Genomic DNA, 15,983 nt, shown 5'->3' with positions numbered 1-15,983 from the left:
CTCAGATACTGATATATTATCAAACGGAAGTATCTGATGAGGTGAGATTAAGTTGAAATGAGGCCCTGAACAAAATCCTGCAGGAATGCAGCTCTCGAGGAGGACAGTTGTTCACGCAGGTATTAAAGCGTCCTGTATGAAAGATATGAATAATTCATAAAAATGAATATTCTCTGACTTATGGATGTGGCCTGGACGTAGTGTGTAATACGTAGATGTGAACTAATTACCTACGTAGTGTTAAAATATCCCTTCCCCTTTAAATAAAAAAAGAAAAACACTATCCGTCGCTTCCATTTAAGGGCATGTTTACTTTTCTCCGCCGAAAATATTTCTTCCTGGTTCCATGAAACAGTACTCCCCTTTAAAGGGATATCAGAGCAGCCACCAAAGTTTATGCTAAAGAAGAGGTAATAGAAGAAAAAGAACAAGGAGAACGATACGGATTCTTAATACGGACGAAAAGAGGAAGACTTGATATAGTCTGCAGAAGGTAGGATAAAAGAGGAACTGTGTCTATCTTACACCGCCCACTCTTGGTTTTCTTAAGGAACTAGCATGATCAGCTCCTAAGAGATCTTACTCTAGGTTTGTCGTATCGCTGGCTGTCAAAACCAAACAGCTGGATTTACAAACATTCTGCCTGAACAGGTAACAGAAGTGCTCCTAAACGAACGCACTTGCTTGTAATTTCGTGTCACGATTATATGTGGTAGATCGTATTGCAATACATGTATTAATGCGATTTGGATTTTCGATTGCAACAAGCTAGTGAGCTGAGTGAAGACAGTGACACACCGCACTGGGTGTGATACATTGTCACTACAGTATAGTTACACTGTTCCTGCTCTAGCTCTGATAGCTTATCCTAGTATTGAACATTAAAATGAGCGCTATGAATAGACGTAATCGGCACTCTAGCTTGATCTGTGTGGCTGTTGTGACTCCGACATAGCGCAGGAATTTACGGCATGCACTGGCCACAAGCCCCTGATGAGCGACGTCCCGAAAGAGATGACTGTTGTCACCTTAGCAGACATGCCAAAGTGGGGAAAATCTAGTTATAGTTTATCTCATTAAGGTTTATCTAACGCGTGGCAAGAGGCTCTAATCCTGTTATTAAAGATGTATGTGAAGGATTAGGATTAGCCTATGTTTTTGGTCCTGTAAGCTTATTGCCAGATCACATTAACTACAGTTATATCGCTGTGCCAGCATACCGTGTGCTTATTCATTAGTTGCTGGTTAATCAGGACTTTTCTGAAACTCTTTTCTTGCAGGGGAGCGCTCTGAGACGCTAGTTAAAATTTGGGCAAACCGCCTGTGGAATGGCTTTGCTGACTCTGCACAGGTCACCGTCTGTTTGTGCTGCTCCCGTGAGTAAACCCTGCCTGCCATCCGTTCATCTACACTAGCTGATGCATTTCAGGCAAACAAACAAACAAAAAACGCATTACCTGATTAAATATGTAAATATTATTAACCTACTGCTGTGCTGGATTAATGAAAAGTCTTTGTTGTCATTTTGTGGTCCGGTCTCCAAGATCTGTGGTCGTGTTCTCTCTGTCGTTGCTTAGCAGGACATCACTTTGCACATTATATTGTATGTCAGACATTGTTTGGCAACCCAATGCCTGCAGTGGTGGCCTAAATGCCCCAGTAATCATTTATAGTAGTCTCAGGTGTTGTGAATTGTATTAGTACTAATGGAAACCTACCACTCTGTCCTTCTACTTTCTCAGCTTCTCTCTTTCCTGGTTTCTCACCCGGAACTCAACATGTAATTACATTCCCTCACGTTCCACAACGACCAAACATGAGACAACATCCAGTTTACTATTTTAAACTCTCTCTCATTCCTTCTCCCTCTAGTACTTAAGGGATTTTGGACACATTTTCAAATATCCAGTCAAAAGCACTTGAGCTTCATTTTTTCACTTAAGATGCCTGTTCTCCAACTAGGTCACTTAGATCTAATCAGCAAAACAGGTTCTAATGAAGACCCATTTCCATCAGTCCAGACAATGAAAGAACTTGTCAGGAGAACGTTACCCTCTGTCCATAAAAGTATGAGACCATCTCAAAAAGCAAACGAAAGTGATTGGGTGACTGGGAAAGTGCTGATTTGTTGTTCTCTTCCACGTGGAAGAGTGTAGTCTGGTGTGAGGTCTGAACAGCCAACCTGCATATTCACACATAGCCCTCTATTCACAGCCTCTTAATCTGTAAGACTGTCAGTCCTGTACCAAACATGTACATACAAGCCAATTCAACAGTGCATCTGGAGCAGTATTTTCTGTGATAAAGACAGAGCATTGATGTACAGTCACATGGTAATCTTCCCCACTGTCTCAGACTTGCTGTGGTCTTTACTATGGAGGTCTCATGGCTGCCAGGATGCAATTCAAAGCATAATTAGTACTCTGGGACTAAAATAGCCATGTCATCTTCTGTCATAGCCACTGTCTGCAACATTGAACGAGTGAATGACTCTCTTTTCTGAACCCTTAAACCCTTGTTCTCTGTCTTTTCTCTCTCCTCTTCCCTCTCTTCTTTATTTTCTTGTCCTTGCCTCAGTCTGAACTTGTCAGTTGTGTAACAGGTAATGTGACTGTCTCCAGTTACATTCCCAAGAACCAGTCATACCACGCCCCCCACCCCTTTCTTTTATCTCCTTTCATTGAAGCACTTCCCCTGTCTGTTATCACTGCCACCACATGTCACAACTGGACTTTTGTCAGCACAGTACCCTTTCCCTCTCTCTCTCCCTCCCTCTTTCTCTCTCTCTCTCTCTCTCCCCTCCATTCAATTCCTAAAGCTTATGACCATGTTATTTGGGCACTTGCCATCAAATGTAATTATTATCATACACACATACTCTTTACAGCAGTTACCTCTGGGCTTATAACTACACTGGGGCCTATTTAACACTGCCCACTACTCTACAAAGACCAAGCAAAACCAACAACACAACCAGTGATTGGGTAAGACAGGTTGTGTAGGCCAGGTTGTGCTGGTGTCACTCTACTATCCTGTGCTAGGGTTACTCTACTCTTCAAACACTTCTCTACCAACAGTCATTCACTGTGGTGATAGTGAGGAAACAGATGTGTCATCTGCTGCCATGGTTACAATCTGTGATCTTGTTGCCTATCTGTCTGTAATGTAATTATATTCTTATTGACAGGATGAAAACACTCCAAGAAGGGGGAGACTTCAGAAAAGGTAAATAATGCTGATGAAAACACCAGATAACTATTAGAATGCTTACGTCACAGCTCGGTAAAACAGACAGAACAGTCCAGATAGACAATTAGTCTTTTTGGAGAAAATGAGATTTTGCAATGTTCAAAACCTGTAGCTTCTGAGATGTACCATATACTATAATTTTAATGATAGTTTAATATTGTGTCTTTTTATATTTTGGGCTGATGGAGAAAGCTCCTTGGACCAGTTAATTTTTTTTAGAATTATATAAATAGTCCCAAAGGAGATAACCTTCACCAGGCTGTGGGTTTATGCAGGTCCTATAATAATGATGCCTAATGTGGATGTGATCTGTTCTCTGTTCACTAGAGAAAGCTTTGCTCTGGTAAAAGGGGTGGTGCTTCTTCTGGAGGAGGGAGAAAGGGTTGGGCTACAAGAAGAAACTACACCCCCCACACAGACTGGCTCTCGACATGGAGACCGAGATTCTGATACACAACACAGACACCTGCAGGCCATGGTGTCCCTGCTACGGCCAGAAGATACCATCAAGCTGGTACGCTCATCACAGCCTGCAGTGCTGCCTAACACTATGGGCTGAAAACCCTGACCCAAGGCACTCCTTTATCCTGGAGAGACACAATGTATTCAGATATAGAATGGAGAGACACAGTGGAAGACTAATATACATGTGTTCTCGTCTGTACAGGGACACAGAATATGGTAGGAAATGGAATGAGACAATATGTCCCAGACTGATACAGAACGGTGTGAATGAGACTGCTGAAATACTCTTCTCTTCAGAAACACATGGTTTAATCCCCTGTAAAAGAATGCATTTGTCATCTTACACAATTCATGACTGTTTTCTTTAAGCAAGTGTTTAAACACAGCGCGGAGTAGCATAACATATTAACACAGACAAAATCTCATATCCTCTCTTCTGCCGATATGGTCACAGTTTTATAGAGACTTCGGCAAATGAAAACCCAACGTTTCTTCATTGGGAAAACCGAGTTCCTGCCTCTCACATCATTTATGTGAAGATGTTCCAAACCTGCTTTAGACCCCACACTTCTCTAACCATGTATAAAATGCTACTGATACTTTACCGTCCTGATTCAGTTTGACGCAGAAGCACCAGTCTATGCATCAGCTTAAAGGGCTATGTAAGCAGTGGTAAAAAGAAGCTATAATATGATTTAAAAAGTCAGATTTCTCCCCTCTCTGTTCAGCCATGCATTGCTTGGGTATGCAGTGAATTTGTTCACCAGAGAAGTAAGTTGTATAAAGCACAGGGAAAAGAAAAGTTGTTGTGTCCTCTGTCCTCAGGCTGTGCAGTTAGAGTCTGTCAGTCCAGTGAGAGTGAGGTACCTCCTCATTGTATCCACCCTTTCTAACAAACAGGAGAGTATTCTACTTGGCATGGACTTCCCCAACGCACACAGGTTAGACGTCACCCATAACTACATCGTTCAAGCCCTCAAACGTCAACAAACACATTTGCCTCACACATGCATAAACAACATACAGTACCAGTCAAGTCTGGACAACCAAAAAACTAAGATCTCTCTCTCTCTCCCCCCCCTCTCTCTGTCAGTGATGCATGTACGATTGGTCTTGTTCTGCCTGTGTGGAGTGACACGCAGGTGTACCTGGATGGTGACGGGTGAGTTTTCTCCAGGACAGAAAGATTAGAGATGAGGGAGGGACACAGTGAAAAAAGTGGGACAGGGAATAAAATGTTCTCCTTACCTGGCTGGGGACCAGAGACCTAAGAGAAATCTGTTGTAATGTTGCGTAAGTGAATCACCTGGGCTCTGCCGGCACAATCAGCCCTCCCATACAGGCCTATAATGAGCTGCTATCTGAGAGTGTGTTCACTCAGAGTGATGTGTGTGTGTCAGTGTGTGTGAGAGACAGACAGAGAGAGAGAGATAGAGCACCCATGGGTCCCTCTATGGAAACTAACAGAGCAACAAATGATGAGCGTGTGAATAACGATGCTCACGTTCTTCTCACCTACTGAGAGACATCACACTTTCATCACACATTAGCCACACTCTCACACATAAACACATTCACATGCACATTAACACTCACACACACAACATCATCATCTATATCAGCTGAATAAAAATGTCTGATAATACATTTTACATGATACATGTTCATGTTCTGTTTCTGGCTCTGTCTGTCAGAGGGTTCAGTGTGACGTCGGCGGACATGACCAGGATATTTAAGCCTGTTTCCATTCAGACCATGTGGTAAGCAGCAAACCTGTATGACTTCGCATGCATGCACTGATCCACAACCAGAATGTATTAGAATAAAGAATGTGCACCATTTCCCACAAATTCAAAAAATTTTAACGTCGAGGTTCATTTGCTGACTCATTTACAGAGTATTTCTTTGTTTTGTCTCATTTTTCATCTTTGTTTTCCTTATTGAAAAATTAAACAGTCTTTTCAAGTATTTGACTAATGGCAATCAACAGCAGTGTTGTCAAGCAGCGTTGTCAAACTCCTAAACCCATCTGACAGCATGCCTGTGCTCTTAAAAACTGTCTAGGCTGTTACAGTTACAGAATGCTCAAACCACAGGGATGGTCAGTGATGTTTAGTTAGAGGCTGTCTGAAATGGGAGGTGGTCAGTGATGGTTAGTTGGAGGGTAAAATGGGAGATGGTCAGTGATGGTTAGTTGGAGTGTGAAATGGGAGATGGTCAGTGATGGTTAGTTGGAGGATGAAATGGGAGATGGTCAGTGATGGTAAGTTGGAGGCTGTCTGAAATGGGAGATGGTCAGTGATGGTTAGTTGGAGGGTGAAATGGGAGATGGTCAGTAATGGTTAGAGGCTGTCTGAAATGGGAGATGGTCAGTGATGGTTAGAGGCTGTCTGAAATGGGAGATGGTCAGTGATGGTTAGTTGGAGTCTGAAATGGGAGATGGTCAGTGATGGTAAGTTGGAGGCTGTCTGAAATGGGAGATGGTCAGTGATGGTTAGTTGGAGGATGAAACAGGAGATGGTCAGTGATGGTTAGTTGGAGGGTGAAATGGGAGATGGTCAGTGATGGTTAGTTGGAGGGTGAAATGGGAGATGGTCAGTGATGGTAAGTTGGAATGTGAAATGGGAGATGGTCAGTGATGGTTGGAGGCTGTCTGAAATGGGAGATGGTCAGTGATGGTTAGTTGGAGGATGAAATGGGAGATGGTCAGTGATGGTTAGTTGGAGGATGAAATGGGAGATGGTCAGTGATGGTTAGTTGGAGGCTTTCTGAAATGGGAGATTGTCAGTGATAGTTGGAAGCTGAGATGTGAGATAGCTAGTTTACTGACCATCTCCTTCACAAATAGGGTCTGGTCACTATGTTTAAAATCCTCTCATTTCAACAGCCCCCCACCCCGCCCCACACACTCACCAACACAAGAACTGACTTGGAAAAAAAAATCAGTGGCTTGATTGTGTGTGTGTGTTTTTTTTATTGACAACTCAGAGATGTAGCCAAAAGTAATATTTAGGTTAATATTAGTATTGTAGTATTGTAGGAAGACATTGTAGGATTCTTTACTGCACTGTCATTGAGAAGCAGGAAATCTGTCTGCTTTAACTGAAACAGCCTTGTTTGCAGATCGTTCCTCAGTTCGGTTCCCAGTAATTTTTTTTTTCACATTAGAACTCATCCTTTTTGTGATGTTCTCTCACTTTGGTCCCAGACTAAACTGTGGTGTGGTGTGGTGTGGTGTGGTGTGGTGTGTGTGTGTGTGTGTGTGTGTATGTGTGTGTCTGTGTGTCAGGTCAGTGCTGCAAGCATTGCATGGTTGTTGTGAACGTGCAGTGAGGGGGGCAGTTATACCTGGCTGTGGATTAGACTGGGCCAAACACTACCTGGGCCATGTGGAGTCAGGCCAACACTGTCTGAATGAGTGGAGTGCTATGACTGGCCTGGAGTCTGTGAGGAAGGACAGCGCAGGACACAGGTCAGAAAAGTGCAGTACTACATATTACTCACCCTGACTCTTATCAGATTCATTCTGTCCCTTATGCTTTCCATCACCTCTTTTTTTTCTCTTTCTCCATCTCTGCCACACGCCTGTTCTGTTGATCTCTTCTGCCATCCCTCAGGCTTTGTCATACCTATGTAATCCATATGTGTTCAAATACATTATGATCTCTCCATTCCACATCCAGCAGTCCAACCATCTGTCTGTCGTGGTCACTCCTCTCATGTGCTTTCTCTCTGTTGTCTGTGTGTGTGTATGTGTGTATGTGTGTATGTGTGTGAGTGCGTTGTTTGTGTGTGTGTGTGTGTGTGTGTGTGTGTGTGTGTGCATGTGCAGGTCATCAGAGAGGGATTCTGTGGAGAAACTTATCAAGGCTCAGCTCAGGGACATCATGAGAACTGAAGATCTTGAGAGCATCACCTCCAAACAGGTTGAGAGAGAGAGAGTGCATAAGAGAGTGTGAAAGAGAGGGATAAACATTGTGAGAGTGAAGACACCACATGCAGACAGACATGAGGACAGACACATGCAGATGGACACACAAAGACAGAAGGACACATGCGGATGGACACACACAAACAGACATACAGATGAACACACACATACAGATGTGCAGATGAACACATACAGACAGACATGAAGACAGACACAAACAGACATGCAGATGGACACACTGAGAGCCAGTCTCACTGGGGACTGACTGAAACACAGGCTACAGCTATATGTCATCTCCCCTTGAACCTCTCAACAGAGTACCCTGTGTGTGTGTGTGTGTGTGTGTGTGTGTGTGTGTGTGTGTGTGTGTGTGTCTGTGTGTGTGTAGGTGCGCAGTGCTCTGGAGGTCAGGATAGGCATGGATATGAAGAACTATAAGGAATACATTGACAACGAGATGATGGTCACCATGGCACAGATGGACAAACCCTCCAAAATATTAGACTACCTTTACCTGGTATACACACACATACGTGTAAAAAAAAAAAAAATACATATACATACATACACACAGACACACACATATACATATACATAGATGTACATTTATATATGTGCACACACACACACCGCTCTCCCTTCCTCTGGAATGGTTTACCAACAGAAATTAGGGAGGCAAACTATCTCCATACCTTTAAAACCAACCAAAGACTTATCTATTTTCTCTAACTTATGGATAATATAATTCTGATTTGACTTCATCATAGACATGTAAAGCCCTTTGAGACTATAAATAGTGATATTGCGCTCTAAATAAACTTTTACTACATATATACACACAGACACACACACACACATACACACACACACACATATATATATACATATATACATATATATATATGTATATATATATGTATATATATATATCAGTGGCGGCTGGTGAGCTGCAAACAGAGGAGGCGCAAACTTCCCCTTTAACTCTATAATTAATTTCCACCTGTTCCCATTAATCCGCTTCATTAACAATAAAACTAACGGTTTGCAAAATAATTAACACCAGTCCGTTAATATAGTAAATAACTGCCAGTGTTGTTAGTATTATTTCTCTTTGCTGCACTGTGTTGCATTTGTTATACCCACACATTCTTGTAATTTGTGGAAAATTGAGCTTTTCCTTCTCTGCCCAACATCAGGGAAAATTAATGTCAACTGTGCTCGTCTGATTTGCAAGATTCTGGCATTGAAATGATTGCAAAAAACCCTGGATTGTCTGAAGCTTGTATGCTACAGTGAAAGCTAAATGTTTAACAAGGATGGCAATTATCTGAATACGTATTGGAAAACTAACCCCTCAGTGTGTTTTATATTGTAGCTTTCTTGTGTTATGAAATTCAAATTTAAAAAACGGAAGTGAAGTTATTGAAATGAATCTCAATTTCTGAGAATAAACTTTTAGGTCAGAAAAAACAAGATCTTTTATCCATATAATGTATCAGCATTGAGTGTGCAATGCACAATAAAGTTTAGCACTCAGGCCTCAACTAGTTTGCAAAAAACATTAAATCTGTCACAAAATGACACTGATACTCTATTTACGTGATTGGTATTAATTATTCTGCAAACCGTTACTTTTATTGTTAATCAAGGCAGATTAACGGGAACAGGTGGAAATTAATGATAGATTTAAAGGGGAGGTTTGGGCTTCCTCTGTTTCCAGCTCACCATCTACCACTGATATATATATATATATATATATATATACACATACATACACACACACACACACACATACATACATGTATATGAATATGTATATACATATACACACAGATACATACACATACATACACACATGTATACACGTATGGTGAGAGAGCACATTAAATTAAGGCTTTGGTGTGTGTTTTCAGGGTTCTGAGTGGAATGCCGCTAACTTTGAAGAGCTACAGAAAAACAAGTAAACTGCTCCATTAATTTTATTTTACTGCTTTGATATTGAATGTTGATACTATGAGTTTGAGTTTTGATGCTTAGACTTTCTTTTAATGCTTTTGGGTGGGGGGGGGGGGGGTAGCATCTGGGTAGGTGTTGTTGTTTAAGAGATGGAATATTATTATTATTATTATTATTATTATTATTATTATTATTATTATTATTATTATTATCACATTTAAATTAGGATGTACATCAGGACAGTGTGTGCATGTGTGTTTTACTGTTTTAGGGTATTGTGTGGATCAAATGTTCTCATAGGGATAAACAAGTGACACTTAGTGACATTGTGGGGACATTTGTTGGTCGCTGCTGGCCCATAAGTTTAACCATTATTTTTTTTCCCCGAAAGAGACAATGTTATATAAAAAGTGTCAAGAGTACTTATCTGATACAGTTTAGGTTTAGGGTAGGGTCATTAATCTTTAATGACAGTTTAAAAAAAAAGAAAGAAAGTCAGGAGAACCCCACTAATGTGTAAAAACTAACTTTTCTGTGTGTGTGTCTGCAGTGTGGGCTACATCCTGAATGTTACCATGGAGATAGACAACTTCTTCCCAGAATCCTTCACGTACATGAATATCCGTGTGTATGACGTGGAGGAAACTGACTTACTCTCTCACTGGAACGACACCTACAACTTCATCAACACAGCCAAGTAATACACTCCCACACAGTAATACACTCACACACAGTAATGATCTTCCACCTGTGACTGGCAGATTTATAACGTATGTGTGTGTGTGTGCAGGAAGAGTGGGCAGGCAGTACTGGTGCACTGTAAAATGGGTGTATCACGCTCGGCCTCCACGGTGGTGGCATTTGTAATGAAGGAGAAAGGCTGGTCATTGGAACACGCTCTTAACCATGTCAAAGAAAGACGGCCTATCATCCAACCCAACGAAGGCTTTCTGAAACAGCTAAACACATACTGTGGCATCCTAAACGCCAGGTACAGGCACACACACGCACGCACACACACACACACACTCATACACACGCACACACACACGCTCATACGCATGCACACATGTACACACACACACACACAGATTTACAGACAAGATCTGTATGTGTGTGTGTGTATGTATGTGTGGTGAACAGTAAACAACGTCACAGTGCTCTGTGGAAGAGGAAGTCCCGGTCAGAGACCAATAAACCAGCTTTCCATCATCCTGAGGGACAGGATGAGAGTGAGGAGGAGGAGGGGGGGGAGGAGAGCCCAGAGGACAATGATGGAGATGAAGAGGAAGAAAAAGAGGACGTAAGGTTTCAGCTACAAGGACTCTTGGGATTGCAATGAAGTTAATAATGTTCACAGTTGTAACTAAAATATGGGCATTTCCCAGACTTTGACTTTCCTGGTTTATATTCTAAATCTAATGTTGCGCTCTCTGCCTCCCTCTATCTCCCTCTCTGACTCACTCTGTTTCTCTCTCTCTCTTTCTTTCTTTCTTTCTTTCTGTTGTGTGTTTAGGTCTTTGAGGAGCCAAATAAGGGTGAACACATCCTAGATTCAGTCTCATCTGCGGAGGACACAGCCTCCATTCCTGTCCTTACTGTCCCAGACAACGAGAAGGTGAGACCTGCCTATGGCCATCCAAGCCAGCTGGTCCAGCCATCCAATTCAGCTGTTTGAACCACTATATAAAAGTGTGACCACTTCCAGAACAGAATAATGTTCACATGCCAATGTCCTTTGTCTTTGTCCTGTCTTTCTCTCTCTCTCTTTTTCTCTCTCTCTCTTTTTCTCTTTTTCTCTTTCACTCTCACTTACTCAGCCAATTCCAAGTCCCAGCAGAAGTGGCAGGATGAATCTGTTTTCACTTATGCAGTCCATTCAACTGGATGATGAAGACAGAGAAAGCAATAAGGGGGTGAGAGAGAGAGAGTGCATCAGAGTGTGATAGAAAGAGAGAGAGTGCATCAGAATGTGAAAGAGAGAGAGAGTGCATAAGAGTATGAAAGAAAGAGACTGAACATGTATATGTTTTTGAGAGAGCAAACTTGTACGTGTGTGTGTGTGTTTGTGTGTGTGAGAGAGAGAGAATGTATTAGAGAAAGCATGTGTGTGTTAGTTAGTCATAGTAATGATTCCTGCAAAAGCACAACCAACATGTTGCCCAAATCATTGACCTGAGTATTTTGGTTTGCTTAGCTGGTTGTCAGTCAGAGGCGATCACCAGCACAGCGGAGGCGGAGCCAGGGCCGGAGAGGTCTGACTCATCAGAGGGCCCATGTGGACCTCTCTCCTGAGCCCAGTGGCCATCTGGAGAATAGACACCAAAAAGAGGACCTGCCGACTCCAGCCAGAGCCACAGGAGAAGAGCGAAAGTGTACAGAGGAGAAAGAGGGAAAGATAGGAGGAGGAGAATGAGGGAGGGTAGAGTGGATGAGAATGGCTAAGGAAAATAGGTGAGAGGTTTAAAAAGCTAAAGAGTATGGAAGAAAGGATATATTATTTTCTTCCTTTTTTGACACATCCAAAGATATTTATTACTCATCTAATCTTACATCATAAAATTGGTCAGTTTTGCATTAGCAGATGTCTTTGAAGGATGACTGGTATTTTACCTCACTGAGGGCTCTGGGTCCAGTTTTCACTCTCCTTGTCACACAAAAGCAAGCAGCTACATACGCATGCTCACACACACACAAACTCAGGACACTTTTTATGCTGTACAAGAAACTCAAGATAGCTCAGTGCTCACTCATACATATATACACACTCACACACACTGAATACACACTAACCCTGCCTACCAAGTCACCTCTGCACACATAACCTGTCTATAGAAATACTTCTGAAATGGCTGATTTTACACAACAAATAAAGATGCATCCAGTCCTTCTACTGCGACAAAACCGTGCATATCTCTGGATAAAACATTAAGACACATTATGCCTCTGCACCCCATGAGCGCTGAACTGGGAGCAGAATTAGCCCTGGGAGTTTCCAAAATGTACATATATTTTCCCTGTATAGAGTGCAGATGGAGACAGCTCCTTACATGCCATACTTATGTACTGGTCAAAGTAAAGAAAGATGAAAATGGAACACTGTCACCCAGTGCCTTTTGGTCAGTCTCCCTGACTGTGCACATTCTTACACTGAGCCATGTGATTCACGGTGTTTTTTATGTATGTCTTAGACAGTATTATAGAGGAGTTTGCTTCTCACACACACGCACACATGCACAAACACAAACACAAACACACACACCCACATACATGCATACACATGCAGACAGAGGAAAATGGGGGAGAGAAAAAAAGGAGGGGGAGACAGGAACTACACAGAAACTACAAAGAATGAGACAGTTGTCCTGAGATGGGTTTTAGAAATGGGAAGAGTCACTTTACATATGTTGTTATCATTATTATTACTCATGTACTGTCAGTGTTCTTATATTATTTTTATATTATTTTAACAAAGGAATCCTATATGAACCATAATTTCTCTCCCTGTCATGGTCTCTTGTTTTCTTAACGAGTCTATGCAATAATCTTTTTTATTCTGTGAATGTGAAAGAGTGTACTGCCACACTGGGTGGTGTGGGGGATTTTTTCTACTTTAACTAATGAACAGAAAATAGGGATGTCTCTGTACTGCTGTGGTTTTCATGAGAATGGCTGGGCATCTGATGATTAGACACAGAAACTTTCAAATGATGTCTCTGGGTAAAAATGAAAAAATGAACATTGATTTCTATGGCTTTGTAGCACCAAGCTATTGTTGAGTCTACACTCAACATAAAAAGAAAGACAGTTTGAGCTTTAAATGCTGATATGAGATAGGAGTTCATATAACCTACTTTTATTGACCTGCTTAGTTTGGGAGAATGTATCTCCAGCACAGAGAATCACTTTGGTTAAAGGTTATATTCTGATAATATATTCATAATATGTTTGGTGGATTTTTCTGTAAGTGTTTTATACTTTTCCAAATGTGCCAACAACTCATTTCCAGCATGTTCTGAGTCCTCTCTGTAAAGTGGCTTGGTACTTTATGCATTTCTACTGTTTTCATAGAGTTTAGGTTATTCACAGCCTCTCCTGGTGCCTCTGGTTTGGATGTTGGACCAAAATACCCAAACATTTTTTTTTAATCAAAAAAAAAAAACAAAACAAAAAAAAAAACAAAACAAAAAAACAAGCACTAGTTATTGCTTTCAATACTGCTTGTTCAGTTGTAGTAATTAGTATTCATAATTCTGCAGTGGGACAGCAGGTTAGTGTCTTTGTAGGGTGACCGCTTAATGAGGAAGAACTTGTTTTCTGCATGTTTTATCTCTGTACTGTATGCTTGCCTGCTAATATGATGACATATGTTTGGATGGACAAGCCTGTGTAGGTAAATGTGTGTGTGATTGCTGGGGAAGAACCCACTGATCTGTCTTTCCACATAAAGAATAAAACATAAAACACGGCTTTTCTTCTCTGCTGTGTGTATCTGTTATTATAAAGAATAAGATAAGATAAGATAAAATAAGATAAGATAAGATAAGATAAGATAAGATAAGATAAGATAAGATAAGATAAGATAATCCTTTATAAGTCCCACAATGGGGAAATTTTAGTGTTACAGCAGCGCAGGGGATAGTGCGATAGCAAGGAGACCAGTAAAAACGCAAGATATAAAATATTAAGAATAAAAATAAGGAACCAGGCAGCAAAGTATAATAAATAGTAAATAAATAGCACTCCAATGACCTGAGTCTCCTCAGCAGATAGAGTCTGCTCTGTCCTTTCTTATACAGTGCATTTGTATTGTCAGTCCAGTCCAGTTTATTATTCAGGTGAACACCCAGGTACTTGCAAGATTCCACTGTCTCAATGTCTGTTACCTGGTATAGGAGGAGAGCGTTTGCACCAGTGGAAGTCTACCACCAGCTCTTTGTTATTTCCTGCATTGATCTGGAGGTGGTTCTGCTGGCACCAGTCCACAAAGCTTTGGGTCAGTTCTCTGTATTCCCGTTGTCCCTATCTGTGATTAGGCCGATGATTGCAGAGTCATCACACAACTTTTGCAGGTGACAGCTGAGTTATGTGTGAAGTCTGCATTGTAGAGTGAAGAGGAAGGGAGCCAGAACTGTTCCCTGTGGGGCTTCCGTACTGCAGACAACCATGTCGGACTCACAGTCCCGTATCCTCACATACTGTGGTCAGTTGGTGAGGTAGTCCATGCTGTGAGGTGCTGTTCCACCCCCGTGTGCTCCAGCTTGTCCCTCAGGAGCGTGGGCTATATGGTATTGAAGGCACTGGAGAAATCATAAAACATGATTCTCACAGTGCTCTCAGCTTTTTGCAGATGAGGGAGGGATCTATGTAAGAGATGGATGATGGCATCCTCCACCCCAGTGCCAGGTTCATAGGCAAACTGTAGCGGGTCCATTGATGGGGGCGCAGAGGGACAAGGACCAGCCTCTCCAGTGCCTTCATCAGTTGTGATGTCAGAGCCACTGGTCTATAGCTATTGAGGTCCTTGGGGTGCAGGGTCTTTGGCACAGGTACCATGCAGGATGTTTTCCACAGCTGTGGCACTCTCCCCCACTTCAGGCTCAGGTTGAAAATGTGCTCAACCACCCCGCACAGCTGATCAATACAGGACCTGAGGAGCCTTGGGCTGATGCCAGCTGGACCCTAAGCCTTCCTCACCTTGATCTTCCTGCTGAGTTCTTTTCTCACCTGGTTTGTACTGAAGGACAGGTTGGGGCAGGGGGCTGTATGCTGGAGGATGTGAGTGGGGGGGGGGTAGAGCATTGGACAGGAAATGCAGTGTATGTGTAGGGTGGCTGTGAGCTGAAAATTGTAGGAAGGGGGTGGAGGTGGGGGTGGGGCAGTATACAGAATGTGCAAACGATGGGGGTTGCAGCCGGGAGGACCGGACAGGGGGAGGGGCAGATGACTGATCAAATCTATTGAAGAAAACGTTCAGGTCATTCACCCACTTTCGGCCCCCCACAGGCTGGTAGTTAGGTTCCTTGTTGCCAGAGATGGTTTTAAGGCCCCTCCAGGCTCCACTGGTGTTGTTTTGCTGCAACTGATCCTCCATCTTCCTCCTGTTTTTCCCTCCCTGATCCCCATCCTCAGCTCCCTCTGCACATTCTTCAGCTCCTCCCTGTTTCCAGACCTGAAGGCCTTCCGTTTTTCCTTAAGGAGAACCTTTATGTCAGGAGTAATCCGAGGTTTGTTCTTGGAAAAACACTGTACAGTACCGGTGGGTACAGCATTCTCCACACAGAAACTGATATAGTCCGTTATACAGTGTGTGAGATTGTTGATGTCTTCGCCAAGAGCATCACATAATACTTTCCACATATGAGCCTCGTCAGCCTCATCA

At 42.3% G+C, this 15,983-nt stretch overlaps 1 protein-coding gene across 1 annotated transcript; it reads left to right on the top strand.

Moving 5' to 3' along the window:
* The first annotated feature begins 422 nt into the window (after positions 1–422).
* On the top strand, positions 423–12,862 carry LOC115815207 (protein phosphatase Slingshot homolog 3). Its single transcript, XM_030778172.1, has 17 exons — positions 423–493; positions 1,281–1,376; positions 3,188–3,225; positions 3,577–3,763; positions 4,540–4,655; positions 4,808–4,876; positions 5,409–5,474; positions 7,004–7,186; positions 7,547–7,640; positions 8,034–8,162; positions 9,559–9,605; positions 10,152–10,298; positions 10,392–10,592; positions 10,745–10,904; positions 11,118–11,219; positions 11,422–11,517; positions 11,799–12,862. The coding sequence occupies exons 2-17, from the start codon at positions 1,329–1,331 to the stop codon at positions 12,015–12,017; spliced, it is 1,902 nt and encodes a 633-aa protein (XP_030634032.1). The 5' UTR covers positions 423–493; positions 1,281–1,328; the 3' UTR covers positions 12,018–12,862.
* The last annotated feature ends 3,121 nt before the right edge of the window (positions 12,863–15,983 follow it).

Source organism: Chanos chanos, chromosome 1 (genome assembly GCF_902362185.1).
Source record: "Chanos chanos chromosome 1, fChaCha1.1, whole genome shotgun sequence".
Taxonomy (NCBI): Eukaryota; Metazoa; Chordata; class Actinopteri; order Gonorynchiformes; family Chanidae; genus Chanos; species Chanos chanos.
The sequence above is the reverse complement of the archived record's forward strand: the minus strand, read 5'-3'. Positions and strand labels throughout refer to the sequence as shown.